Source organism: Hypomesus nipponensis, chromosome 2 (assembly GCF_054491055.1).
Source record: "Hypomesus nipponensis isolate SF chromosome 2, ASM5449105v1, whole genome shotgun sequence".
Classification (NCBI taxonomy): Eukaryota; Metazoa; Chordata; class Actinopteri; order Osmeriformes; family Osmeridae; genus Hypomesus; species Hypomesus nipponensis.
Genome location: NC_140362.1, coordinates 12,276,698 through 12,304,295, shown reverse-complemented (window position 1 = coordinate 12,304,295; position 27,598 = coordinate 12,276,698). Strand labels below are relative to the sequence as shown.

Sequence of the window (27,598 nt, the reverse complement as noted above, 5' to 3'; positions counted from 1 at the left end):
ACACGTGAAGTGCGTGTAGGTAGTGTTCTCAGGCTTGTTAGTGGTGAAACGAGATCCGATAGCAGTAGGTGGGTCTCTCACACTGCGGTGTTGTGCCGAGAGTTTCATTGCCGAGTGGCAGGCAGCGGGGAGCGGTGGCGAAGGCTGGACGTCAAATCAGTCGGATTATTAAACCCACCGCAACAATTTGAATATTGAGGGGCCGATCTCGTCGTGTGTGGAGGAGGTTCCAGCGCCCTGCGGGAATGTTTAACCGGATTAGTATGGTTTCTGTTGCACTGGCATCGTCTTGCGTCCCAGACTCCCACTATGAGAAGTCAACTATAACTTTGGGCTGAAAGTGGTTTTGCGTCTTAAGCCGCTCCGAGAAAGAGACACAGAGAGAAACAGCGCTTAGAACCACTGAGTCTCGCTCCTCAGTGCTTGAGACTTGAGAAGCATCTCGCCCCGGACGTACCAATTTTAGTTAGACCCGTAGCAACTTGGCAACTTTTTATTATAGGGTTAGTTTTATAGTTATCGGTCATTTTTCCATCATGCAACTACCCTTTCCATTTTCAATTTATTGATAAGTTTTGTTTCTAGAACTTTTTTTTCTTTATGTTTTAATTAAAATATAACGTAGGCAAGTTTAAAGTTTTTATATTTATGTATAAATATATATATTAGTATTATTGTTTTTACCTATGACCCAGGCTAGTTAGTTTAAGTTAAGTGTGTTTATTTTTTATGTTTGCGTTGTTCGACATTCGTTCCGAGCACACATGAGCGCTCCTGGCTGGACGCGGCATGAGGACTGTCGCCTGGCTGTCCCCGCGGCTTTGTCATTGTAATTTTCATGTGTCCGGTCGATTGTAGGATGCCCGAGGACACACTATGTCGTTTTGCATTTTGACAAAGTGAAGGTTATGGGCTGGAACAAAACGAGCCGAGGAGCGCAATAGAAGACTGGATGGGGGCAATTATGTTGGAGTCCCATTTCATCTAGAAGTGTTTTTATACCCACACTCAAACATTTGGATTTATTCAATTTATTCAACAAGTTACTTGTTATAAATTCGCGTTTTCTACCGCCTGGACCAAAATTAGGATGTGGTTTTATTGTTGCTCGAGCGCCTTGAAACTTTCCTGTAAGTTCACCTGCAGCCTCCACTTGATGTTTTTGCTTTTCTTAATGCCTCGATCCTCCTCGCCTTTGATTACAGGTAAGATACATATCTGTTGTGTTTTTTTTTCCAGAAACATGTGACATATGTTATGTCCCGTTACTCGCGCATATAAAGCCGGAGAGGTGGTTCATAAGGGTTGTGTGTCACCCTGATACATTTGATCAGGTCTAGTTCTCCTTGCCGGTGGACGATGTGGAATAAAACGTATGCTATTATTCGGCATCATTAAGATAACCATAATTTCATGTACGCAGTCTACAGTCATAAGGGGTTTGAAACCAAGCCACAGGCGAATTGAAACACCACAGACCTACTATTTGAACCTTTTATATTAGGTCATTATGGAAACGTGAGTAAAGTTGCACTGTTGAAAGCAGCATGCAAGGCAGCCAATGTGTTATCGCTAAACAAACATGAGATTTTTTTTCATGGGAGAACGAAATCCCTGCCTATCAGTATCAGCTGAGAAGGCTACCATTATAGTATAATCCTACCGGATCAAATTTCCATAGCGTGTAGCTACCTGGTATTCGAAATATGCAGTATCATCTATCTATTGTCTTCCTGGACGGGCCTGGGGTATGTCTTTATAGAACAGTTGAACGTTTCACCGCATTTGTGGGAGAGGAAAGTTGTCTGGAAGGCTAGGTGCAGGCAGACAAATGCGCGCCGTGACTGTGCACCATTGCAGCAGGTGAAGGTGAGGAGATACACTTCATATTCCATCCTCTCTGCTCTCTTTTGAAAAAGGAAAAGCCTTCTTCGACTAAGGCGAGAGTGTTGGATTTCCCCTCAATCACTTAAAGCTGTGCTGGTTTAATTACACGCGAAGGTTGTAAATTTTACAGTCGTCGCGGAGTCTGCGGGGTTGGTCTGCCCCTGTATTAAAAGGTTGGCTACAGAACTACTGACAGACAGCTGCCAATTTCAGCGACATCGTGTCTGATCATCTGATGAAGAAAAAAAAGTCGATATACTACCTCTAAACTCAGGTGTCATTAGACGGATGATGCAAGATATGTTACCCACATGTTGGCTATTTGCAGGGCCTGACGGTGTTGAGGGAAAATGTGCACAAATCACACCTCCAAGCCAGAGGTGGTTTTAATAAAATAACGAGCTTATTTCGAATTAAATTTCCAGCCCCAAGAACTTCAGTTGTTTTCTTTTCTTTCGCATCCGTTATGAATCAGGCTGTCCAACCTCACACAAGAGAGCGCGAATTTAATGCCTATACTCTTGCCCTCGACAGGTACGGAAGCCAGCTGCGAGAACGAGGGGGAAGTGTTGCACATTCCCAACATCACGGACAACCCCTGCATCACCTGCGTCTGTCTGGTGAGACACCGTTATTTAAAACGTTAGGCCCCTTTCTAGCAAAGTAAAGAATTTCAGTCGGTCCTTCACGGAGTTACGAGATTTGTTATGCGTAATTCTTCTCCTGAAAAACGGGTTGAAATGAATGAGCTTGCCTTAAATGGGTACTTGACGATCAACCTCCAAATGGAGGGGTGAACATTTTAACGATGAACAGTAAATAATATTCTTAGCATCTTTAGGTCTCAACCTTTTAACTCGGTTGCACTCGTACTTTTAGCAGAATCTATTGTTGGTCAAAGGCACTATTGTCGTAAGTGCTTTCTTAACCGCGTCAGCTTGTTAAAACTAGTCTACAAATGTTAAAGGACGAGTCTTTCCTGGAACATGTGCTCTTTGACCTCTGTCTCTCCCTGCTGTGAAGGTCATTGTTTTAGGGGATGAGAATGGAAGTGGGAGGCTTTTCTGTGTCAGTGACTTGACACTGGCAGCGAGAGGCCACGCTCTGGCATGTTTTGTCTATCAGGCCCTCTTTAAATGGGTCAGGAGGCTGGAGTCAGCGTTTAAACAACATTTGAGTTTGACTTTGTAGGGTATTTGCATTCTATTAACCAGCGTCGACTGCGTGTGTGTATGTGTGTGTTTGTATGTGTGTGGGATGAATGCCACTGCTCCCCCTTGTCTCTCAATATGAGTGAACGTTTATCATACATGGGTGTAGTTATGTGCCCACCAGGTCTTCGTCTCTCTCTCTCTCTCTCTCTCTCTCTCTCTCTCTCTCTCTCTCTCTCTCTGTCCATTTGAGAGGACTCTCTCCCCTAACCACCTCCTTATCAGGCATCCATCACGCGGAGCCCTGCTGAATGCTATCAGTCATCAGTGGGCCACGGCCTGCCTTTCATCTGCGCTCCCATCCGCCATGTCATTGGCCCCACAGGGCCCCACATGGGAAGCGAGCCAGTTTGAGAGACACCCTTGTCGCCATGCTGTCTTTGGGTGGGGTGGGGTATGTACGGGAGGGGGGGGGGGGGGGCGGGGCTGAGGGGGTTGTTGAGCCGTCAGGGCTCCAGTGTCTCTCACAGGCTCCCAGTGGCGGCAGAGTACCCATTAATGGGCCTTTTGGGGTGGAAACCAGAGGCACACAGAGCGGCCATTCTTCTGGCTGGCTGGAGGGACGTTGCAGGAATCTGACTCAGAGTTGCTAAACGGGACCCCCAGACAGGCAGGAGGCCGCCGTCGCTGACCCGAGGCCTTCCGCCGAGCCGCACGTCTTTTATCTGCCGGTCTCTCCCCGTCACGCTGTCTCTCTCACCTGCCTCCAGCTCTCGGACTCTCTCTCACTCCTCTCCACCCGCCTTGCCTTCAATGGGCGCCCCCCCCCCCCCCCCTCCCCGTAGGTCTGCTCGCACCTCTACCCCCTCCCACCTGTATTCCTCCTTATTCTCGCTTTGGAACACTATATATTCTCTCCACCCATCTACCTAACTTATCTTCTCTGCCTTTTCTATCTCTTGGTTGCCCCCCACCACCCCTCCTCCATCTCCCAGTAGCTGTGATTGATGAGCTCAGTGGGTCACTCAATGGATCTGTAAACATACGAGGCTGGCCAAAGGTGCTTTCCAACCTCTCCTCAAACAGAGAGATCAATACTGGACCGTGAGCTTTCTGCTACCGCCGTTACCCCCGGCAGCCAGCGTTATCAGCAAACCAGTACCTGAGACAGCATGTCTGCCCGGGCTGGCCTCTGGCCTGGAATGAGGTGGAAAGCATGTGTGATATCAGTCCGGAAGAAGCGTTTTCTTAAAAACGGTCATGGGGTGAGATCTTGGGAGTCACTCAGTCCATTAATCTTCTATTCCTCCGCCTTCCTCTTTTTTTCTTCCCTCTCCCTTTTACGCTTGTATGCTCCATGTCACCCTCCTTTTCGCATTTTTGTTTTTGTTTTTTACTCTCTCTTGGTCTCAGGTCAGTGGTAGTCTAAGAGGAGATTTTTGTTTGATGTGTTTTGTAGACTCTTATAGTGGTTGGATTTTACAATTTTTGTTTTATGATTTGATAAATATATTATTTACAATTGGTGACATGATGCCTCACGTGGGAAGTGATTGGCTGGTTGGCGGGTGGTCTAAGAGAAATGTCTGGTTGTGGAAAGGAAAGAACATGAACGTGGACACGTTTGCAGGATTAAACAGTTTGTCCCTACACTATTTTTTGCCCTTAACCCTAAAACAAAGTCAAAAAAAAAAAAATCATGCTAGCCACATCCAGCATTAGAGTAGCTTGTCTCTGTTTCTGGGAGCCAGGGGATGTCTCTTCATGTTCCTTTTCCTCCCGCGTCCTCTCCCTCTCTCTCTTTCTGTCTTCTCTCACTCTCCTTAACTCTCTCTTTTTCTCTCTCTCTCTGTCGGTCTCTCTCAGACCTGCCAGACCTCCCAGGATTCCACAAATGAAAGGGTAGAAAGAGAAGGAGGGAGTAGATGAAGGAGGTGGAAGGTGTGTTTCGAGTGGTCGAGAAGCATCCCGTTTTGTACGGAAGGAGATGCAATATCTGTCACTGGTGACATCACAGGAGACACACAGAAGTACCCATGACCACCGACCCGGAACATTCCTTTCAAGTTCAGTCAGCTACGTTCCCTCCATGTCCAGCACTGCTGCTCTTTCTGGAGGGGTTGCTACCAGTTTGTTTGAGGAGGGAGGTGGGTGGTGGGGGGGGGTGGGGAGGGTCACTGGGGCCAAGGAGTCTAGGCTTAAGTAGGCCTTTCACTTGAGTGCCCCCTCCTCCACCCCCCTCAGTTGATCTCTCCATCCTCTGAATGAAAGACAGACGGCTGCCGACCTGCCTGTCAGCTTGTTGCAGCATGTCCACTCAGAGATGGAGGGAAGAAGATCAGAGAGAAAGGCAGGGAAACGGGGGGTGTGGGGGGGGGTGGGGGGGGGGGGGGTGGAGAGAGAGGGACATGGACAAGAGCAAGAAAGGCCGGTAAAAGCTGTGAATATTTCACTCCTGTCTGTAGAATGAAACACATTGATTATGTTTATTGACAGTGATAACGGTGAGGATAGTGGAGGGCACTGTCGCCATCTAGGGATGGATTACTCACAACAGGTAAAGCATGACGCGTCCGTCACAAGACTGGGTGTGCACACACACAAACACACCCACACACACAAGAACATCCCCACATTTCATTACACCCCAGGGTCAACCAATGTCCTAGTTACCTCACTATAGACAAACCAGTAGTCCAATATCAGTCTCAGACCACCCGCCGACCAATAGAAAAGTCTCAAAGCAAGTAGCGGTAAGTTGAGGGTTTATGAGGCGTGGCGACCTGCCTTGACCCCTGACCCTGCCTCAGATGGGTCACACCTCTTCACCCCACTTAGCGCTAATGGAGGCACAGTGGAATGACTCCACAGGAGTGCAACACACAGGTGTGGAGAGATAGAGGGAGGGGAAGGGAGGGGAGGAGGGGGACAGGGGAAAAATGAAGGTGGAAACAAGAGCGATAGAGTGTGGAGGGAGGGAGTGACATTTGAAAAGGGTGAGAGGGAGACGGAGAGAGATAGAGGTGGAGTGAGGAGATAGCAGGAAAGACGGGGAGAGAAGGAGGAGAGGTTGGAAAGGAAGAGGGAGGTGAGACAACGAGAACTAGAGGTTATTCAAGGACAAAAATATGACCTCTGGTACTGCTGGAAAATGATGTTTTAAAATGTTTGTGGTAAGAGATTAAAATAGATGAGGTGTGTGTGTAGGGGGGAGGGGGGGCTATTGTATTAGAGCCCCCCTCTGTTGCTGACACTCTTGTTTTCCTCCTATTATTTTTATCTTGGTGTCACATTTTCCATTCTCTCTCTCACTCTTCCTCTCCCCCCCTCTCTCCCTCCTCTCTCTCCCCATTTCTCCCTCTCCCCCCTCTCTCCCTCCTCTCTCTCCCCATTTCTCCCTCTCCCCCCTCTCTGACTTTCTCCCTCTCCCTTTCACCCTCGCCCTCTCTCCCTCTCCCTCGCCCTCTCTCGCTCTCTCTCACACTCTTTGGAATATCCATCGATCACTGCCAATCTTTTGACACTTTTGACACATCTTCCTGCCTCTGCAAAGATCTTCCGCGCCCTCACCCAGTCACCCTCACCCAGTCACCCTCACCTAGTCACCCTCACCCAGTCACCCTCACCTAGTCACCCTCACCCAGTCACCTTCACCCAGTCACCCTCATCCAGTCACCCTCACCCAGTCACTGTGAAGCTGTGAGAGAACCAGCTCAGTTCCTGAAGCAGCTCTGGGGACACGACGTGGCTCTGCCTGCTGCGTGGGGACAGTGGTTTAGAGAGAGCCTCTCTCTGCCTACCTCTCTCTCTCCCCCCCCCATCCTCCTCCCGGGTTGATGACATCACCCAAACCAGCGTGGTTTATTTTTTAAGGGGCAGCGAAGCGTCTCTCCGTAAAAATAAAAGCCGCCCAGTTTTATTTTAGCTATCTGGGCCACAGCGGCCCTTTGATCTGCAGCCGTCACAGCAGTCTACGAGGTGACCGGGGAGGACGGGAGCGCTATATAAAGACTGTGTGTAAAGAACTGTGATAAAGTGAGAATGCTGAGTGAAGAAGTGCATTAAAGTGAGAGTTGGGCTCAGGGAGAGAGAGAGAGAGAGAGGAAGAAGAGAGAGAGAGAGAGAGAGAGAGAGAGAGAGAGAGAGAGAGAGGGGGTGGAGAGCAGGGTATTTTGGTTGGATGGCTTTTGTAGTTCAGTTCCCAAGCTAACAAGTGGTTGTAAAGTGTACGTTTGTGTGTGTATCTGTGTTTTGAGTGAGAGTAACTTTCTTTCACGGAAAAAAATGTCACGTTAACTGAATTGTGATGGCGAATTGAGTTTTGTTTGTATTCCTGAAGTTGTTTTTTTTGTTTCAACTCAGCAAACGTACCGGAATGAACTTGCTCTTATTTCCTCTTCATCCCTCTCTCCTTCATCCTGCTCTTTCTCTTTTCTGTTCCCCCGTTCTCCTCTCTTGCCCCTTGTCTCCCTCTCCCCTCCCTCCCTCCCTCCCTCCCTCCCTCCCTCCCTCCCTCCCTCCCTCCCTCCCTCCCTCCCTCCCTCCCTCCCTCCCTCCCTCCCTCCCTCCCTCCCTCCCTCCCTCTCTCTCCCTCTGCGCCCTGGGAAGGAGGGCAAGGCTGACTGTAAGCAGGAGAAGTGCCCCCTGGTTCCTGAAGACTGTGCCCTGGTGGTCAGACAGACAGGGGCCTGCTGTGAGAGGTGTAAAGGTAAGCCTCCTCAAGTCCTTGTCCTCTAGTCCTGTTTTGACCATTTTATACCCCGAATACAAACAAAATGTTCAGTAAAACTGGGGAAACAAATGGGTTGGAGGCAGAGCATGATCGATTTTTTTATTACGATAAGCTCGTTTGGCAGACGCAGTGATCCTGCCACCTCTTGATCTGAGGTTAGATGCTCCACTGCTGGGATATTCCAGGTGTTTGATAAAGTATAATGTGGCTGTGCAGCCCCGCGCTGGTCAAGCAGCTTGTTTGACCACTACTGCCCCCTAGAGGGATAGACCCGAGGTGATAAACACCTGGACACTCCAAAACAAGTCTCACCTTGGAGGAGAGATGTTAGGAGACACAGTCGGGCTTGTCCAGGTTAGCAACCAGTTGGGGGGAGGGGGAGGGAGGGGGTGGAGCTATGCTGGGTTTACAGACCACCAAAATAAACCTCTTTTACGAGTCCCTGGCACCGTCCCGCCTCCCCGAGTCCAACCACACTCGTTCCTCTCCCGGGGTCGGCTGGGACACGGTCCACGGTTCTCCCACCTCACGGCAGGGGTGCGGCCTTTTGTTTGCAGTCGAGTTTTTGCTTCTTTTTTTTTCTTTTTTTATATTTTTTTTTACAAGACTTGAGTTTATTAAGAGACAAACCAGCAGTGGAATACATGCAAGTGGACCATGGAAAGCCCCTGGGTTGCCATGGTGACCTGTGTGGGTGTCTATCGTTCCCTAGTGTGTGGTTGACGTGTGTTCGTATTTATGTGACGATTTAGCTGTCTGTGCGTGTGCTTGCGTGTGTGCATTTTATACGCTCACAATATAAAACGTCTTCTTCATCATTTCACCGGTTACATGCATGTTGACAGTCCATTGACATAATTATTACTGGCTGGAACTGCATTGTCAACCCATACCTCATCAGTGAACTAAGAAGCTCCCAGACTGGTCCTCCACGCCCCTAGGGGGCACTAAACCCTGCCACAGTCACTGTTGGGGCAGACAGAGTGGATTTATACCCCTGTGGTAAATCTGTGTCAGCACTCTGGATCTGGAGAGCCAAAAGAGCTATATGTTCACACACATACACACACACACACGTGCACGGTTTAGGGCTCCCTGAAGTCTTTCTGTTTCCACGAACTAGTAAACATTCACTTCCAGGTTTGGAGTGTTAACATCTCTTTCTCCCCCCCCCCTCTCTCTCTCCTTCTCTCCCTTTCTCACATTATCACACCCCGGGTCTCTCTCTCTCTCTCTCTCTCTCTCTCTCTCTCTCGCTCTCTCTCTCTCTCTCTCTCTCTCTCTCTCTCTCTCTCTCTCTCTCTCTCTCTGTCTGCCTTTCCCTCCCTCCCTCCATCCCTCCCTCCAGGCTGCCAGCTGGAAGGAAGGTCCTACAACAGCTCTGTCTCTTGGACCAGCTTCACCAAGCCCTGCACCAACCGCAGATGCCAGGTGAGTGTGTCCCCTGACACAGGGAGAGGAGGAAGAACAACCAAACAACACACCAGAGAGAGGAGAGAAAGAGACAACACACAAGAGAGAGAGAGAAGAATCATAGACAACACACCAGAGAGAGAGAGAGGAATCATAGACAACACACCAGAGAGAGAGGAATCATAGACAACACACCAGAGAGAGAGAGAAGAATCATAGACAACACACCAGAGAGAGAGGAATCATAGACAACACACCAGAGAGAGAGAGAAGAATCATAGACAACACACCAGAGAGAGAGGAATCATAGACAACACACCAGAGAGAGAGAGAGGAATCATAGACAACACACCAGAGAGAGAGAGAAGAATCATATACAACACATGAGAGACATTACATTTAGTCATTTAGCAGATGCTCTTATCCAGAGCGACTTACAGTGTGTACAGGGACATTCCCCCCGAGGCAAGTAGGGTGAAGTGCCTTGCCTAAGAACACACCGTCATTTTGCACAGCCGGGAATCGAACCGGCAACCTTCTGATTACTAGCCCGATTCCCTAACCGCTCAGGCACCTGACTCCCAGAGAGAGAGAGAGAGAGAGAGGAGAGAGAGAGAGAGAGAGAAAAATGAAGAAGAACCAAAGACAGCACACTACAGAGAGAGAGAAAGAAGAAATAATAGCCAGTGCTAGACAGGGGGAGGGAAGGGAAGATGGGGTGTACGAGGGAGGGATGAACAGAGAAAGAACAGAATGATATGGAGAGAAAGGGGAGTGAGAGGAAGAGAGGCAGACTGTCTTCAGACGGGGAGTGAGTGAAGCATAGACCAGGAATGGAGAGGAAGATATATGAGGACTGAGAGAGAGAGAGAGAGAGAGAGAGAGAGAGAGAGAGAGAGAGAGAGAGAGAGAATGAGAGACAGAGAGAGAGAGAGAGAGAGAGAGAGAGAGAGAGAGAGAGAGAGAGAGAGAGAGAGAGAGAGAGAGAGATGGAGAGAGAGATGCACAGATGTGGTGTTTAGGGACAGGATGGAGGGATGGGGGTGGAAGAAACCGACTGGGAAGTCAGTCGGAGTGATAAAGTTAGAGAGGGAGAGAGGCATGGAGATGGACAGAGGAAAAGGCTGCAGGTTGATATATGGCTCATGTTCAGTCCAGAGCTCATTGTCTCATGGATAGACGCCAGGTACACTTGGCAGCAGAGTCTACCCATCTGTGTCCAAGCCTCCCCTCCACTGTCTACCAAACACACACACACACACACACACAGAGACATACACACTAATCTGAAGTCCATAACTCAGTGTCAGTGGACTTGCAGCTGTGCAACTGAGCTGTAGTTCGAACATTGGGGAAGTCTAATGGCTTATGTGTCCAGGACTTGCGTGCGAAAAGCAGAAATCCCCACATCCTCACAGACACACACACACACACCTAGACATCCACCCAGGGAGGGACGGAGGCCCTGTTGGTATCGAGACACGTGTGTGCGCGCGTGTTTCCGTAACATGTCACTTCTATTAAACTGAACAGATTGCAGACTATTGAGGTGCAGCTCACTACCAGACAGCTGTTCGTGTGTGCGTGTGTGTGTCGAGTCTGTGCCTATATCTACTGCACATGTGTCCGTGTGTGTGTGTGTGTGCGTGCACCTCAGTGCGGCATGTAATCCTTAAAACACCCGCCCCCGCCCCCTCCCTCCACGGTGACGTCCGCTTGCGGCAGGTTAACAGGAGCGTCAGTGTTTGTGTACAGAGGGTTAGGATGGTATGCATCCAGCTCTCCTGGCTAATCTCCTGCCTACGTAGCTCCTGCTCCCTCCGCCCCCCCCCCCCCCACCCCCCCACCCCCCTTCCCAGGATTCCCAACGCTTAGCGGGCCACAGGCCAGGTTGTCTTATGCTGGAATGAGAAATATGTGTGGGGGGGGGGGGAAACGCACTGGGTTTGTGGTGGCCCCACTGTGCGTTCGGGTGGACGGGGGGACTGCGTGGACAGGTTTGGAGACCTCAGAGGTTTCAGGAGGGGGGGGGGGGCGCCGGGGGCCGTGATGTGTGTGTGTGTGTGTGTTCTATCAGACAAACTTGTATGTGACTATGTTCTACTTGGGAAACTGTTGATTGGCCAGGCAAGATAGCGAGGCAGGAAGTCAAAACATGCACAGTTTATTGAAGGAATGTGTTTGCAGTGAAAATAATAGATATGCCCCTCTGCTGGTTTACACAGGAAGGTGTCATCACTGAAGCGGAAGTGCAATGCGTCGTCCACTGCAAGAACCCCAAGATCCACCCGAAGAAGTGCTGTCCAACGTGCCCGAGTGAGTGTCTGTCTGTCCGTCCGTTTGTCTGTCTGTGTGTCTGTCTGTCTGTGTGTCTGTCTGTCTGTCTGTCTGTCCGTCTGTCCGTCTGTCCGTCTGTGTGTGTGTCTGTCCGTCCGTCCGTCCGTCCGTCTGTCTGTTTGTCTGTCTGTGTCTGTGTCTTTTTGAATGTCTGTCTGTCTGTCCGTCTGTCTGTGTCTGTGTCTTTTTGTATGGCTGTCTGTCTGCCTGTTTGTCTGTATGTCTTTTCTCAGTCAGTTACTGGTGGCATGACTGTAATAGTGCTGTCTTGTTCCAGGTTGTATCTTTGAGGGCCGTCTGTATAAAGAGAGAGAGGACTTCCATCCAGAGGGGAAACCCTGTATTAAATGCACTTGCACTGTGAGTAGCACCACTTCCTGCACGCCGTCCAATCAGACGTCCTTTTTCCGGGCCAACAGTCACACACAGCTGATTGGATGTGTATATAATCACTGAGCTGATGCGTCTGTGTGTGTGTGTTTGTTTGCAGCTGTGCGTGTGTGTGTGTGTTTCCGTGTGTGTGTCTTGCACCTGTGTGCCTGGTCTACATGTGTGTGAAACAGAAAATGCGTTGCTCTGTGCGACCAGACCTTTTATTGGTCCAAGTGTGTCTGTGTTTAAGTCCCACTACGACCCTCTAAACCCTGGTTGTGGTGACCACCAGGGTTGTCTCTCCCCCCCCCCTTCCCCCCCCCCTCTTTCGTAAACAAACACCAGAGGTGAGTCTATTAACACTTTGAGGTCATTAACACAATCACACCGAGCCGGCTGGCTGTGGTGATGGGAGGAGCTCTGTGGGATACAGGGGCGTGGCCTGTCTGTCTGTGGTAGACTGTTCTAGACACTGAAGGGCTGAAGTGAGATTTCACAGGTGCAGAGAGGCCAACAAAAACGGATAAACTGTCTGAGTTTGGAATGATCCTAAATATGAATACTACTCTAGTTTTTTCATTCTGGACAAAAAACTTGTGCATAGTTTGTCACTGGGTGGTATTTTACTGTGTATGGATTTGTTGTTTTATGATTTGAACATGTGTGGTTAAATGTTTAAATTTAGGGTAAAATGTGTGTGCGTTCCAGGGAGGGCGGACCCTGTGCATCAAGGAGGCGTGTCCTGTCCTGTCCTGCCCCGCCCACCTGAGCCACATTCCAGCCGGACAGTGCTGCCCCAAGTGTCTTGGTAAGAATTCTCACTACACAGAACTGTTTAGAATCCTCTAATGTGTGACTGTGTCAGCTGTTTTGTTGAATACATGAATATTGTCTTTTAATAGAAAAACAATTTTAATAGCAATAATTGCAAATGCCAACGGCTATTATGAAACAATCAGATTTGCTAGTGTAATTTCCCCTGCCTTCTCTCTCTTTCTCTCTCCCTCTCTACCCCTCTCTCTCGCCCCTGTCCTCTGTACCTCTGTACCCCCACCCCCCTCCTCCGTGTCAGGTCAGAGGAAGGTATTCGACCTGTCCCTGGGGAGCTGTCTGTTCCACAGTGAGGTCTATGAGAACAGCACGGCCTTCAAACACGACAACTGCACCACCTGCACCTGCAAAGTAAGGCCCTTACAGAGACGCCCTCATGCTATGGAAATGGATTAGCTTCACTGTTAGGCTTCAGTGTAGAAAAGAATTGCATTGTGGGTCTTGCATTTCCAGTCAACGTTCCCTCAATGATGTTACTCTCCCTGCGTCCTAAAGCCTTATTGCTCTTTTATTCCTCCTCTATCCCAGGATTCCACAGTAGTGTGCAGGAAGCACTGCTCACGACCAGGAAGTTGCCGTGGTGACCAATGCTGCGAGGAGTGTTTGTCCTACATTAAGGTGGAGGAGGTGAAATACTGCCGTGTCAGGAACAAGATTTACAGGGTGAGAGTTCTGATCTGGCCCCTCTGGGTTGATAGCTTGATTGATTGATTGGCTTATTGGTTATCGGGTTGATTGGTTGATTGGTTGAGGGGTTGATTGACGGGTGCATCTCTGTGTCCTAGGAGGGGGACATGTGGTCGTCTGTCAACTGCACCCTGTGCGCCTGCGTCAAGGGGAACATCGAGTGCCAGCCGAAGCAGTGTGTGCCAATCACCAGCTGCCCCTCGGTGAGTGACACATGAGGGGTCCAATCACAGGCGACGTCTATACAGCGTCCACAGAATACATCACAAGTATCAACACCTTTGTGGTAGTAGCGGCCATCCTTATTTACGCTAACATTTGGGCGGGTGGTTTGTGCGATATGGCGTTGAGCTGTCGGCAGATGGAAACCCAAATTCCGTCCCACTGTCGATCATCTTTAACAGGCGGGAGACAACGTCTCCTGTGTGTGTGGGAAGTGGCCTGTAGTCACTTTCACACAGTTGAGTCGAAACAGCACTTCACCTCCACCTTTCCCCGTCATTCATACCCTCCACCTCGTCCCCCTCCACCTCGTCCCCCCCGCTCTTCGCCCTCTCAGAGTGGGGAGAGCAAGTTACCCCTGTAACTAACATCTTCCGATTTTCCACGCGCATGACACGGTTGGCTTTCCCCAGCAGGCCCTGTGGCGGCGTACTGATTTACGGGTGTAGCGGCGCGTAGAGAAGCGATTCACCTGCCTGGAACCTATTTGACCTCGAGCGAACGCCCCGGCCCCTGTTCCCCTTCTCGGAGGTGCTACAGCAACAGCAGCACGAGCTGTCAGAGAGGTTGAGTAACGGTCCAAGATGAGACAGGTTCACGTTGCGGTCACCTGTCGGGAGGTTGGGTCGAGGTCACCCCCTCATGAGAGTGATGAAGTGGATTCCCCACATTCCGTGCGTGAGCGGTCAGTCGGTTAGTCATCGCGCTGTCAGAGCAGGCTCGCCGTTCACACGGTTACAGCGGTTTACTGACCTCACCTGTTGGGTGGTCAGTCAGCGGTCGCCAGCCGCTGTGCCCGCACAGTCGGTGTTGTTTCCTTAGCAACCAATTACCTTTGGACGTCTGGAGTTCCGTGGAGCTTCATGGTATGAGGGTCACAGCATTGTCTTGGTTACTGGAAATAGTTGTCGACAATGGTCAAATCATGGTTACGAATCACTTAAAACCGCGTGAACCATCCCCCCCAATTCGATGGCGCTCAATTAATTAATCTTATGGTTGCCCTGCTTTTGTCTTTACATGGTTGTAAAATGTCTGTTTTGCTTTACTACAGTTCTATGGTTGTGGAACTGTTTTCTGTCGCATGGTTATGTAAAGGTCAATCAGTCATGGAACATGGCACGGTGATAAAGGTCCATTGAGCACGGTTTCCTTGGGACATCCAACCACAAGTGGCTGTGGTGTCGTCACCTGTTTAATGGCTCCGTAGCAAAATCATTCTTCAGTGTCTTCATTCAGTACATGAAGTGGGTAAACAGTGGCTACACACATCAATCTGAAATGGAACTGGTGCGGTCACCTGTGTTTCCTACGGTCATATCTGGGCCACGTGTGGTCACCTGTTCTGCGGTGACGCCCAGATTGTTCCCCTGTGTTCGGTCCCAGTGTGGCCGCGGTGCGGTCGTGCGCGGATGCTCTCGGTGGAGACAGTGTGTCTCCAGACCAGCCTTTGTGTGTGTGTGTGACCTGTGACGTGTGACTGACAGGGAAGAAGGGCGGCCCTATATTTAGACCTTGAAAGCCAATCTCTCTAGTCTTGTCAAAGGGAAGCTCTTCAAAGAGGCGAGCACCCCTTTAGTGTTTTGTCTGGTGGGGGTCGGGAAACCACGGTATGTGTGTGTGTGCGTGTTTGTGTGTGTTTGTGTGGACCCCCTTAGGGCAAAGGGAAGAGGCTTCTTGTGTTTGCGCTGTGGTTGTCTTCTGATGTGCACTTCTGAGGGAAGCTGAAACACTCCCCACCCACCCACCCAGACACACACAGACACACATACCCACACACTTGAAGTTTCCTGTTTCACAGGTGGAGAGCAACAATTGTCTTCCTACATGGTGGAGTATCAATGTCTCTCTTGTCCCCAAATGACTGTGTGTGTTAGGAGCTTCAATCTCTCAATGTTTTCAATCGAACCAAAAAGCAGTTGTGTCGTAGAGCCCACATAGTCTCTCTGTTCACCCCTGTCTTTTGCTGACTCAGCAGGAAGTCGTGGCCAGCCTCTGACTGTCTAACCCTGTGTGTGTGCCCCCTCCTTCAGAATAAGATCCTGAACAGGACTGGCTGTTGTCCGGTATGCACTGAAAGTGAGTAAGTTATGCGCCTCTTCATCTCACCTCTGGCGAAAACCCCCCTGGTCCGTTTGCAACGTGCATGTCTTGGTGTGGCTACCGCCGCCATTGCGACCTCCAGCAAACGCGAACAGCGGCGACTTCGGGGAACGAAAACCCTCCGTCGTTCCTGACTCCTCTCCTCCTCTCCCTCTACCCCCCCCCCCCGTCCCCCTCCTCCCCCAGAGCCAGGCGTATGCACCGTGTTCGGCGACCCCCACTACAACACCTTCGACGGGCGCACGTTCAACTTCCAGGGCACCTGCCAGTACGTGCTCACGCGCGACTGCGGCGGCGGCCCCCCGGGCGGAGCGGGGGGGGAGCCGGCCTTCACGGTGCTGGTGAAGAACGACGCCAGGCGCACGCGCTCCTTCTCCTGGACCCAGTCTGTGGAGCTGAGGCTGGGCGCGCTCAGCCTCAGCCTGCACCAGCACCTGACGGTGCGCCGCAACGGGACCAGGATCGCCCTGCCTTACCACGGGCCCGGAGTCCACATCGACCTGGACGGCTACCTGCTCAAGCTCACCACCATCGCAGGTGAGGAGGAGGAGAATGAGGAGGGGGGGGTGGTGGGAGGGGGGGGGGGGGGGGTGGTGGGAGGGGGGGCTCCCAGTTGTCAAAACCCAATCAGAAAGCGCTATCGATGACGGAGCTACGTCGAACGCAACGCATGTTTTGAAAATGGGGAGTCAGGTGGCTGAGCGGTTAGGGAATCGGGCTAGTAATCAGAAGATTGCCGGATCGATTCCCCGCCGTGCCAGATGACGTTGTGTCCTTGGGCAAGGCACTTCACCCTACTTGCCTCGGGGGAATGTCCCTGTAATTACTGTAAGTCGCTCTGGATAAGACTGCTAAATGACTTAATGTAAATGTAAATATAAAATGCGGGTAATGCAATTCAAGCGCATCCCTGGAATGTTGTCGGATGACCACGCTCTGTGGTCCACCCCAAAAAACATATAAATAAATAATAGCAGGAAACAATACGTTTCCCGAGACGGAACAGAACGTCAAAGTGTGTCTCCTAACCCCGCCCCCAGGTCTGGAGATCACGTGGGACGGCGACAGCTTCGTGGAGGTGGTGGCCGCGCCCCACCTGCGCGGGCGCCTCTGCGGCCTTTGCGGCAACTACAACGGGCAGCGGCGCGACGACACCGTGGGCGGCGACGGCCTCTTCAAGTTCGACGTGGACGAGTTTGCCGAATCGTGGCGGGTGGAGGCCAACGAGGTGTGCGCCCACCAACAGCACGCCACCCGCAGACCCGCCTCCTTCCTCTGTCCCGGCAGCGTCAAGGTCAAGTTCCGCGCCCACAGAGAGTGCCAGAAGCTCAAGTCGTGGGAGTTTCAGAAGTGTCATCGCGTGGTTGACTTCAGCCCCATCTACAGGTCAGTGGAGCTAACCTCGCATGAGCCTACTTAAGTCGGATTCAGCCGTCGCAGCCAAACTTGTCCTCCCGGTGCGTAAGGACATTGAGTAGACGTAGTGTGATACATCTGTAGTGTTGACGTGTGCATGTGTTACAGTAATGTTTTTTTTTTTTGCATTGGCACCTCAACTATTTCAGTCTGTGACCAATGAGAGTTTGATTCAAACTGTCAGTCAATGACACTCCCTTCCCCTTCCCTCTGCTGTGCAGGTCGTGTGTGACAGACATGTGTGAGTGTCCGGTCCATAAGAACTGCTACTGTGAGTCCTTCCTAGCCTACAGCCGCGCCTGCGAGAGGGAGGGAGCCCCCGTCCTCTGGAAGCCCGACGCCGCCTGCATGGGTGAGTGACGGCGCACGCAGCCAATCACAGGGCTCCACTCTTCACAGGCACAACCAAGCCCTGCGCTCCACTGAGGGTGCTCTAATGTCAAGCGGCTGTGAGTAGCAATTTGAGACGCCGATTCAATACGGACGCGGTACAAAGTATCAATATCATGTATTGACTTTGTCGAGTGCAATAAAGTACACGCAAAACATCCTAACAGGCTGACTGATTAAATGAGAGCGTACAACGTCGGTGAATGGAATGTTTCCCCTCTACAACCAAACATTCAATATCAAAATCAACCTTCAAGTGAACTTAAACTTGCCTCCCTCCCCCCCTCCTTAGCTACTCAGTGTAAACACGGTGCCGTCTACAACACGTGCGGCCCCGGCTGCACCAAGACCTGCGACAACTGGAACGAGATCGGGCCCTGCCACAGGGCCTGCGTGGCCGGCTGCCACTGCCCCGCCAACCTGGTCCTGTTCCAGGGACGCTGCATCAAGCCCACAGCCTGCCCCGGACGGTGACCCCGGTGGCCCTGGGGTGAGGAGGGGGGGCCAGGCGGGTCTCTATACAGGGGTCAAACCTGGACCGGGAAGGGGCCGATGCTGCCAGGTACTCAGGGGGTCTGTGACCAGTCAGGTGTTGTGACCAGGGTTTTGGGGGAGGTGGAGGACCAGACTGGACTGAATCTCAGTGGACAAGTGGTTCAGGTAGGTCCCTGTTTGTTCTGAGGAAGGTGGACTGAGGTAGGCCATCGCAGACTGGGCTATTCAGCTTCCCAATCAGCTGAATGAACATTTCCTACAGTTCTGAGAGATTCCACTAGAGGGCAATCCAGAGCAGTACCGTGTGCTTCCACTAGGGGGAGGCGATACTCTTATAGAGTGAAAATGGAGATTCGATGGGAAAACTTCCCCCTACGAGTCAAAAGGGAAGTCCTCTTGTTCCGGACCCGTCAGAGACATCCAACTAGCCTGCCACGGACCCTCGGGGAAAGAGTTGGCCTCTCAGCTGAACAATCAAGGCTCTCATCGCTCACTTAGCAGCAGAACATGAGAACATTGAAGAACATTCAAAACCGTGACGCTCCACAGATGCATTACGTACAAGCGAGTACACCATGCCAACCTGAGGGAGACGCCTACCCATGCATTTACCCAGTCAGACCCATGATCTAGCTCCCATTGGTTTATTTTATACTATAAACCTTAACTAACAAACCATGTATTATAAACAGCTTTTGTATTATTATTTGTTGCTGATGATATTGTTAATTTATATATCGATCAAATTATGTCGTAGCAAGAGCCAGAATCATAAATTAAATTGTTGTTACAAATGATTTAAAGGGAAAAAGTTATTTATGTATTTGTTGTGTATATGTGTTTGAAGGGAAACACCCAAATGTGACTCTATGGTTGCACCATCGCAGGGAACAGTACTGTATTTATAAAAGATGCTCTATGTAGTTGTGTTCATTCTCAAATTGAAGGTTTTCCTAAAGACGTACATTTTACTTGACTTTGTGAGTAATTATTTAAGGCCAGCAATATATCCTTTCCATCTGACTTCTGTTTAACTTTTCTCCTCTGTGTGTTTATGAAAGTAAAAGACAAGTCCATATTTTTTCAGGAGTCTTGTTATTGACAGAATTTATTTTCTTTGCGTTAACAAATTTCTGCACACAGGAAGGATCGGTAAATGAATTACCATTGATACAAATGTACACACTTCAAATAGTTTCTAAATGAACAGTAACACAAACACCAATGTAACACAAGTGGTAAACAGAAGTGTTAAAACACCTTCAGTACAACACAGATTGCTTTTATTAAATAGGAAAGTATCTCAGAGACTGAACACTGCAAATTCTATTAAACAGCTCTGTGGAGTGATATCCAGACTTGACAGCACCAATTCAGTCTACCTCACACACACACACACACACACACACACACACACACACTACTAGGGCAAGGATACAGCTGCCAAGTAGCATTTTTACGCTGACTGCATTCGAATATTATATTAATAATATATTAGAATAATATAATGTAGCAACTTACAAAAGACTGTATGATGGATTGCCAACAACAGAGGTTAGAAAAATCTACAGTATTTTGTTTGGGATCGTATCGTTATAGGGTGATAAACTGTATCCAGTAATATGACCTCCAACCCTCGTAGCTGGAGGAGCAGGGCAGAAACTGAGAGACTCACAGAGCAGGATGAAGGGCTCTGGGTCTCTGACTAAGCACAGTCACTCTGACCTGCTAAGAAGTGTGACGTTGGATTATACTGGAGTGGATTAATGTTAGTCAGCAGTACAAATCATAAAATGCCATGTCTTTGGGCTCAAAGAATTAGATGGCATAGCTCAATGAACTGATTCATCAACACTGGCAGGTTCATCGATTGTAAAAAACATAATCGTAAAATAGCAAAAACATTTGAGCTAAATTGTGGAAATTATTCATCTGATGCTACATTAATACTTTATATAGTATTTCTTTGAGAGTTTTTTAACATTGAAAGACTGACCATATAAACATGGATAAGATGGATGACTGATGACTGCAGGGGAGGATGGGAGTGATATTTAAATGAAGCCCCTCCCAACTAGGAGGTCTAGGTACAGAAAATATGTATTATGCATTAATATATTTTTTATATATATACATCTATATACTTTTCGAATTTGCAGAAGTTTGAGATACAAAACAACATACACAGCTAATAAAAAATACACACTTTCAAATTCCAAACTTTTGGGAGATATAAAAAAACAAACACTAAAAACAGGCAGCGCTTTACAAGTCCAGTCAGTTACCATGGCAACAAAACGAAGGAAGCAGGCAGAGAGAGAGAGGAGAGCGGTGTGAGGGTGAGAGGTAGACACAGGGAAGACCCGGCGGGGGGGGGGGGGGGGCAACGACTCAGCAGAGAGGACCCCTCAGTCGTCGTCGCTGTCGCTGCCTGATTCGCTGAGCTGCAGGTCGTTCCCTGAGTGGACACACAGACGCAAGCGTGTCACTTTTCCATTCATTCATTGGTGGTTTTTCTATGAGGACCTATGCCCATGTTCACGTGTATGGACTTTTAGAGCACTGGTTCTCAACCCTGGTCCTCAGGGACCCCCTGTCCTGCATGTTCTAGATCAGCCTGTCTCAACCCTGGTCCTCAGGGACCCCCTGTCCTGCATGTTCTAGATCAGCCTGTCTCAACTCTGGTCCTCAGGGACCCCCTGTCCTGCAGGTTCTAGATCAACCTGTCTCAACCCTGGTCCTCAGGGACCCCCTGTCCTGCAGGTTCTAGATCAACCTGTCTCAACCCTGGTCCTCAGGGACCCCCTGTCCTGCAGGTTCTAGATCAACCTGTCTCAACCCTGGTCCTCAGGGACCCCCTGTCCTGCAGGTTTGAGATGTTTCCCTGCTCCAACACACTTGATTTTAACGGTCATTATCAAGCTCAGCAGCTGTTCCCAGAGCCCCTAAGATTACTCACTGAGTGTGTTCATCAACTGGTTGCTGCCTTGCTGCCTGTCCACCCCCCCGTTGGCCGTGGGGGGCCGGGTGGGGGAGGGCTGGGGCAGCGGCGGGGGCCCGGGGGGGGGCGGGGCGTCGTGCTCGCCGTCGCTGCTGGAGGAGTCGTCGCCGCTGGCCGAGGCGCTGGCCGAGCCGGAGGAGCTGCTGCCGCTGCTGCTCATCTGCTCGATCACCTCCACCTCGGCACGCAGCTCTACGCCAGCAGGGGGCAGCAGAGAGTCAGAGGGGGGCAGCAAAGAGTCAGAGCGGGGGCAAATGCACTGTCCTCTATCATGTGACCTGTGCGTGCTCCCCTTACATGCCTTGTTCTATTTGATCGGAATGTCGAGGGCCTAAGCGTTCAAATTCGGGGCGTGGAAAACTATTTCGGAAGCAAGGGAGAGATTTGCGACAGAAAAAGGGAATCCGTTTATCAGCTGACACAGCATGCGTCTGGGGGGGGGGGGGGGGGGGGGGGAGCCTCACCTCTTTTGATGTCATCCAGCTGGGGTTCAGGAGAGGGGTTGTCCTTCGAGGGGGAGGGCGAGGTCTTGGTCCCCGTGCCGGGCTTGGTGGGAGCGCGGAACTGGGAAGGGGGCTGGCTGGCCCGTACAGACTGCTGCTCAATCCTGGCCTGAATCTTACTGCTACCCTCAGCTCTGTAATGGAGAACATCAGATGGAGATGATTTAAAGTCAATTTGGGCTGGAGAAAATATTAAAATGTCCCCACTTCATTTGGTCTGTGTTGTGTATATTTGAATGGTAACCTTTGACCCCTCACCTGGTTTTCTTGACCTGGATACTGCTGCTGAGTTTCTCCAGCATAAACTCTCCAGTGTCATGGTTGATGATTAGAACGCAGTCTTTCTGATATGGCCGCTTGTTCCCTTTGAACACTGTCATTGGTGGCGTGGAGCCCTGAAGACATGACAAAATGATACAATTCTGTATCAATTCTGAACTGGTCCCAGCTGGAAAACAGTAACATAATCAAGTTCTTCTTACTGGAATGTGAGGTAAAGTGATGGTAACTTCATCCCCTTTGCCGACTTGTAACTCTCCCTCACAACTCGTGTCAATGGAGGCTGGTTTGAAATCATCTGGAAATAAGGAGACAAGGATAATGACAATACCATATGTAGGCCTATCTTTAGTGCACACCGTGACTTAAATGACCTAATAAGCTGGCTCAACTAATTAGCTATATATATATATATATATATATATATATATATATATATATATATCGAACCTTAGCTACTACTAGCTAAATGTAGGGTTAGCTAGTTAGCAAGCTAACGTCTCTGGTTTACTTTAACACTGTGTAGTAACTACTTAGTAGCTAAAGCTATCACTGTATATTAACATAAGAACACTAGCTCTAGAAACGTACATCTTATTGTGTGAAATGAAGACTTTGGCCTCTTCTCAAAGCTCTCCCCGAGCTTCAATACATGCTCTTCTTTGTCCAAGAGCGGATTTGTACTCCCATTCATGACTTCGTTTTACATTTATCAAAATGGTAAAAGATGCAGTATTAAAATAATTACACTTGAAGCCACAGCTATGGGTAATGTGTGTCTCACTTACGAGATACGTCGCAGATAAACATTAGCAAAACAAGCCATTCGTGGCCCCTCCTTTTCCTGTTTTGTCCCAGCTATTAAATATTACCGTAAGGATCTACTGTACGGAACCTTGTTGATAGTTCGTGTAGATGTCGCAAACCAAATAGGAATTACATGTGATAAATTATAATTGAGTTTTGTTGAGTTTTTCCAGTAATTGATCAATATATTACTGGTTAACGAGTTTTTAAACATCATCCTTATGAGATAGGACTAATAAAAAACGAGATGTGTCACAACACGGCAGACTAAGACTTACGGACAACAAGTTTCACGAGTTTCTGAATTTCAAGATTATTTCTGGAAATAAACGATTTATTTTGTACTACCATTCCATTTGGGTTTAGTTTCACTTGTTAGGAAGAACCATGAACGTAAATTGCATCTGAACAACGGGTCTAAGAAATGTATGACGGTTTGATCGCTGGCAAGTAGTTCCAGTGCTACCAATGTAAACGCACCTTAAAATAGTTATTGTAGTTAATAAAGGAATGGCAGAACTACAACAGGACGCCAAGATTGTTTTACCTCCTTTAGAAATATCTAAAGATGGACAGTGTAGTACTTGTTGCAGTCCTCCGGGACAAACCAAAACCCACGCTGCTAGAACTTTGACAGAGGAGGAGATGGAAAAATTGTCAGGAGACCAGATCTTGGTGTCTGACTTCAAGCAGATGAAGTTGGAAAAGGAAGCCCAGAAAAACTGGGACTTGTTCTACAAAAGAAACACAACAAACTTTTTCAAGGATAGACACTGGACTACCAGAGAATTTGAAGAACTAAAGGAATGCCGAGAGGTAAAGAACACCCTCTTCCTCATAATTAACTTGGTTCGGTCCGTTACAGTACGCTTGCTACAGCACTCTGTAAAAGTACATTTTATAACAGACTAGCAGTATTTGAGATTTCATGTCAGTCTTTAAGGTCACAGTGTATCCAAGCATGTAAATGTAATACAGACTCCTCTTGGCTGCTCCCTTCCTTCCTTCTGCAGTTTGAGTCCCAGAAGCTGGTTCTGTTTGAGGCTGGCTGTGGCGTGGGTAACTGCATCTTCCCCCTCCTGGAAGACGACCTCAACATCTTCGTTTACGCCTGCGACTTCTCTCCACGGGCTGTTGACTTCGTCAAGGTGAGGAAAGACTGCGTCGTATCCCGTTCCAACAGTATTAGCAAATGCTCAATCAAGGTTTTAGAGCACGTTTTCTCTTTTCCCAGCAAAACCCTCTGTACTGCCCTGAGCGTTGTAGCGCGTTCCAGTGTGACCTGACCAATGACGATCTGAGAGGGAGTATACCAGAGGGCAGCGTGGACGTGGCCACGCTCATCTTCGTCCTCTCAGCCATCCATCCAGACAAGATGCAGCAGGCCCTGGGGAACATCCACAGGGTGAGAGACGAACCAGGAATCCCATGAACACCATTTGGGTGCCATTCAAAGGGTATCATGCAGCCCTTATTTTGATGAACAATCTGTGCCAACATTTAGTAGACACAATTAACAATGAAAAAAGCATCTCTGCTTCTCAACCTGTACACAGCTACCCCTTGATGAGCGGTGGTGGTGGTTTTATGCCGTTTTATGACAGTCTAAAGTACGGGCTTCTCTTCCAGGTGCTGAAACCTGGAGGCGTCGTACTCTTCAGGGACTACGGCTTGTACGACCATGCCATGCTGAGGTTTAAGGCTGGCAACAAACTGGGCCAGAACTTCTACGTACGGCAAGATGGCACCAGGTCTTACTTCTTCTCCAAAGGTGGGGAGTTACCCAGGCAACCTGTACCTATGTCTCTCTCTGTTGTGTTATCTTTTTTCTCTCGCTTCCTGTTCTCACCGGTTGCCTTTCTTTCAGAGCTCCTGGCTGAGCTGTTTGAGGGGGTGAGGTTCCAGACCATCGCTAATGACTACGTACTAAGAGAGACCGTCAACAAGAAAGAAGGGCTGTGCGTTCCACGGGTGTTTCTTCAGAGCAAGTTTAGAAAGCTGAACCAATCACAGACCTCCTGACGGGTCCTAGCCCAACAACCAATACACCCAAATTAATTATTTTATTAATTAATTTAATAACTTTATTTCAACGTAAAAACTGTTGTTTTAGTGCAATTCAGTGTTTTACTAATGTTTTTATATTATTAAACTGGCATAGCCTCAACTAATTTCCATAGTAAAGAGTTTTGATATTCTTTAATTTTGTATTCTTTCTTTTTTTTAATTGTTTTAAAGTCATAGTACTGAGGCCTCCTACAAAAGCACATTATTCAATGTTGATCATTTTGTTAACAATTCCATATTTTACCACAAGGTGGTAGCACAGCCATTTATCAACATTCTGTGATCGAAAATACATTTCTCCCCCTGCTGTCATGGGAACCCTGACACGCAGATGCATCATCATGTTTGATGTCACAAACCATTAACTTGACTAAACCAAAGAGTATAGAAGAAGTTCTTTGACTAAACTAATTCAAAGTGAAATGCAGTTCTAACTAACATAAGACAGACATTAGACTCAAATTGTAGAGCCCTCAAGTAGGAATATACTTTTTGGGATCAGCACATACATGAACCCCACAAATAGAAGCAGAAGGCTCAATAACCCTGGTGAGTATACAATTACATAATACTATATTATACAATATCAAATTAAAAGTGGGCTTCATTTGATATGAGAATGATCGCTTATTGGAAGAGAGAAGTTCCTGAAAATGTATGACACTGATCCAAAGCGCCATACAAACATTGCATATTATAAGTGCAGCAGAAAATCAAGGACATTTCTTCAGGCTGGCTCCCTCCACAGTATGTTGTACTTACAGGTGGGGGTGACGGAGTGGCTGAGGTCATCTGGATCATCCACAGTGATGATGAGGAGGAGGATGAGGAGCCTCCTGGTGCTGGTGAAGGACGTGACCGCGGGGGCTACGGAGACGTGAATCCCATCCCTCCTCCACATTCGGACCTGCTGGATGATCAGCCAGACCTGAGAGCCCTCCTGGGTGGAGGGGGGGAGATAATGGTCATGGAGGAGGTGGTGGGGGATGTGGGAGGCTCCTCAAGCAGGAGAGAGGAGCCATGGGTTGGTGTCATCGACCTGAGACCCGCCTCCCCGCCTCACGCTCCCACCAACCAGGAGCCACTGACTGGGCAGCGGCTGGAGAGAGAGGTGGTGAGGAAGAGGAGCTCCAACGAGGCCTTCAGTGACCCTGACAGCAGCAGCAGACGTGGCAGGCCCCTGGGGAACACCCCAGGGAAGAGACCCTGGCTGGAGGACAGTGATTCAGAGCAGTGGGCTGGAGACAGACGGAGGTCCCCTAGTCCCAGACCCGGGACATCTGGACAGAGGTCTTCCAGGACGAGGAACAGGGTGGAGGACCAAACAGAGAGCACTTTCTTGAAGAGACAGAGATACTGGAAGTGGGATTCTGACAGTGACTCTGACAGTGACTCTGACTAGTTTGAATCTAAGGCCGTCACATGGGTTAAGAAACAGCACTACAAAGTCAGAGACAGTTGAAGGTATATTTGCAGCTGGACTATGCTTGCCCAACCACTATTTTTTCATTGAAATTGTTTTTTTTGTAATTGCTAATAAATAGATGACGACCAACTGCATTCCACATTGTCTTTTTTCTGCCCTTAGGGGTATTTCATGGATAATTAGGTAGTTAAATGGTTTCAAAAGATAATTCCGATAATTACATGAATGTATTCTATGTCATTCTGTAAAACAAAAAAATACACTTCATACCCCCACATTAGCAGAATTTGGCATCTGCATAGAGACTAGCTACCCACATGTGACCTTTACCGACACTCCCTAGCAGTGTGTCCTTCCAAAGCCTGCTGTGGTTTGGTAGATGTCTGCCAATGGGATTTTTGTGTGGCGCTCCTTTTTTGGTGTGGCCGTGTGAGAGAGGGTCCTCACGTTTGCCCTTTACAGGAAAGCACTGTGTGGTTTGGTCTCACGCCACCTTTGGGACATCCGAAGTGACACGTGTCTTTACTCTCCTGGAGTGTGAGATTCGGCTGCCGATCACATCACAGCGGTCCAACATGGGGTTGACCTTCAGTTAAATACCATGAGAGCCTTTTAACCTGGCCTGTAGACACCTGCGTCTAAAAGGCTGGCCACTCTTGGGGTATTTTTGTTGCCTTTTCAAGATTATTTTGTAAGTTCTACAAAAACAGAACCAATTGGAAACAATGTGACAAAAATACATTTAGCTCAAAACGTACATAAGAACAGCACCTGCTTCAAAAGGCATTTACATGGAAATACTGTGTTGGCTAGTCTATTGCAGGCTTCACTTCCTGTTGTTTAACACACAAGTATTTGAGATTAACCAGTTTCAGAGGTGTTGGTGTTACATGTCTCTGCCAGTATCAGATGTACAGTACATTGGACTGAGAAAGACACTTCCACTTAGAAGAGGACCTCCGAAACAATTAGGCACGGACAGACTGATTGTCCTTTACACAAACAACTTGTTCTGCTTCCTCATCCTGCCCATGGTTTTGAGGAACAAAAATGGACCAATGACAGCGATTGTGGTGGCCTTCCAGTCAAGGCCTTCATCATTCAGTGATAATCGTTCAGCTATCAGAGTGACAATGTCCGGGATGCAGGGATGCACACGCCCTGTTCCTTCCACTACACACACACACGCGCACACGCACATGCACTCACTCTCTTTTCGGCTGTCCACCTCTGTCACTGAACTGGACAGTAACAGGGGTCTTCCTTAAGACCCTGGATAAATCATTTTGCAGTCCCTAGCACTGTTTCCTCGGCTCAATGTCACACAACATTTACTCAGCATTATCTAACATTGGCTGAGTGTTATTCAACTAATGTTGTTTGACCAAAATCCCACTTGGCACTTCTCTCTCGAAATCTTCGAGTTGTGTTGACCAGCTTGGTTCCAATCCAGACTCTTTTTAGACGTGAAGGTACATT

General features: G+C 48.9%; 3 protein-coding genes across 3 annotated transcripts; 2 read left to right on the top strand and 1 right to left on the bottom strand.

Annotated features, from left to right (window-relative positions):
- The first annotated feature begins 139 nt into the window (after positions 1-139).
- bmper (BMP binding endothelial regulator) lies at positions 140-19,059 on the top strand. Its single transcript, XM_084706493.1, has 15 exons — positions 140-1,205; positions 2,422-2,507; positions 7,647-7,746; positions 9,119-9,201; positions 11,409-11,499; positions 11,798-11,880; positions 12,601-12,700; positions 12,965-13,074; positions 13,252-13,386; positions 13,509-13,613; positions 15,666-15,711; positions 15,922-16,272; positions 16,776-17,121; positions 17,373-17,503; positions 17,834-19,059. Exons 1-15 carry the CDS (start codon positions 1,091-1,093, stop codon positions 18,013-18,015), a joined length of 2,064 nt encoding a protein of 687 aa, XP_084562619.1. The 5' UTR covers positions 140-1,090; the 3' UTR covers positions 18,016-19,059.
- Positions 19,060-19,114: 55 nt separating this feature from the next.
- On the bottom strand, positions 19,115-22,659 carry eaf1 (ELL associated factor 1). Its single transcript, XM_084706494.1, has 6 exons — positions 22,411-22,659; positions 22,023-22,117; positions 21,799-21,935; positions 21,502-21,674; positions 20,996-21,229; positions 19,115-20,494 (listed from the first exon to the last, which is right to left on the bottom strand). The coding sequence occupies exons 1-6, from the start codon at positions 22,511-22,513 to the stop codon at positions 20,445-20,447; spliced, it is 792 nt and encodes a 263-aa protein (XP_084562620.1). The 5' UTR covers positions 22,514-22,659; the 3' UTR covers positions 19,115-20,444.
- A 221-nt stretch (positions 22,660-22,880) lies between these two features.
- On the top strand, positions 22,881-24,797 carry mettl6 (methyltransferase 6, methylcytidine). Its single transcript, XM_084669756.1, has 5 exons — positions 22,881-23,442; positions 23,640-23,774; positions 23,861-24,031; positions 24,256-24,397; positions 24,494-24,797. Exons 1-5 carry the CDS (start codon positions 23,137-23,139, stop codon positions 24,646-24,648), a joined length of 909 nt encoding a protein of 302 aa, XP_084525882.1. The 5' UTR covers positions 22,881-23,136; the 3' UTR covers positions 24,649-24,797.
- Positions 24,798-27,598: the final 2,801 nt, after the last annotated feature.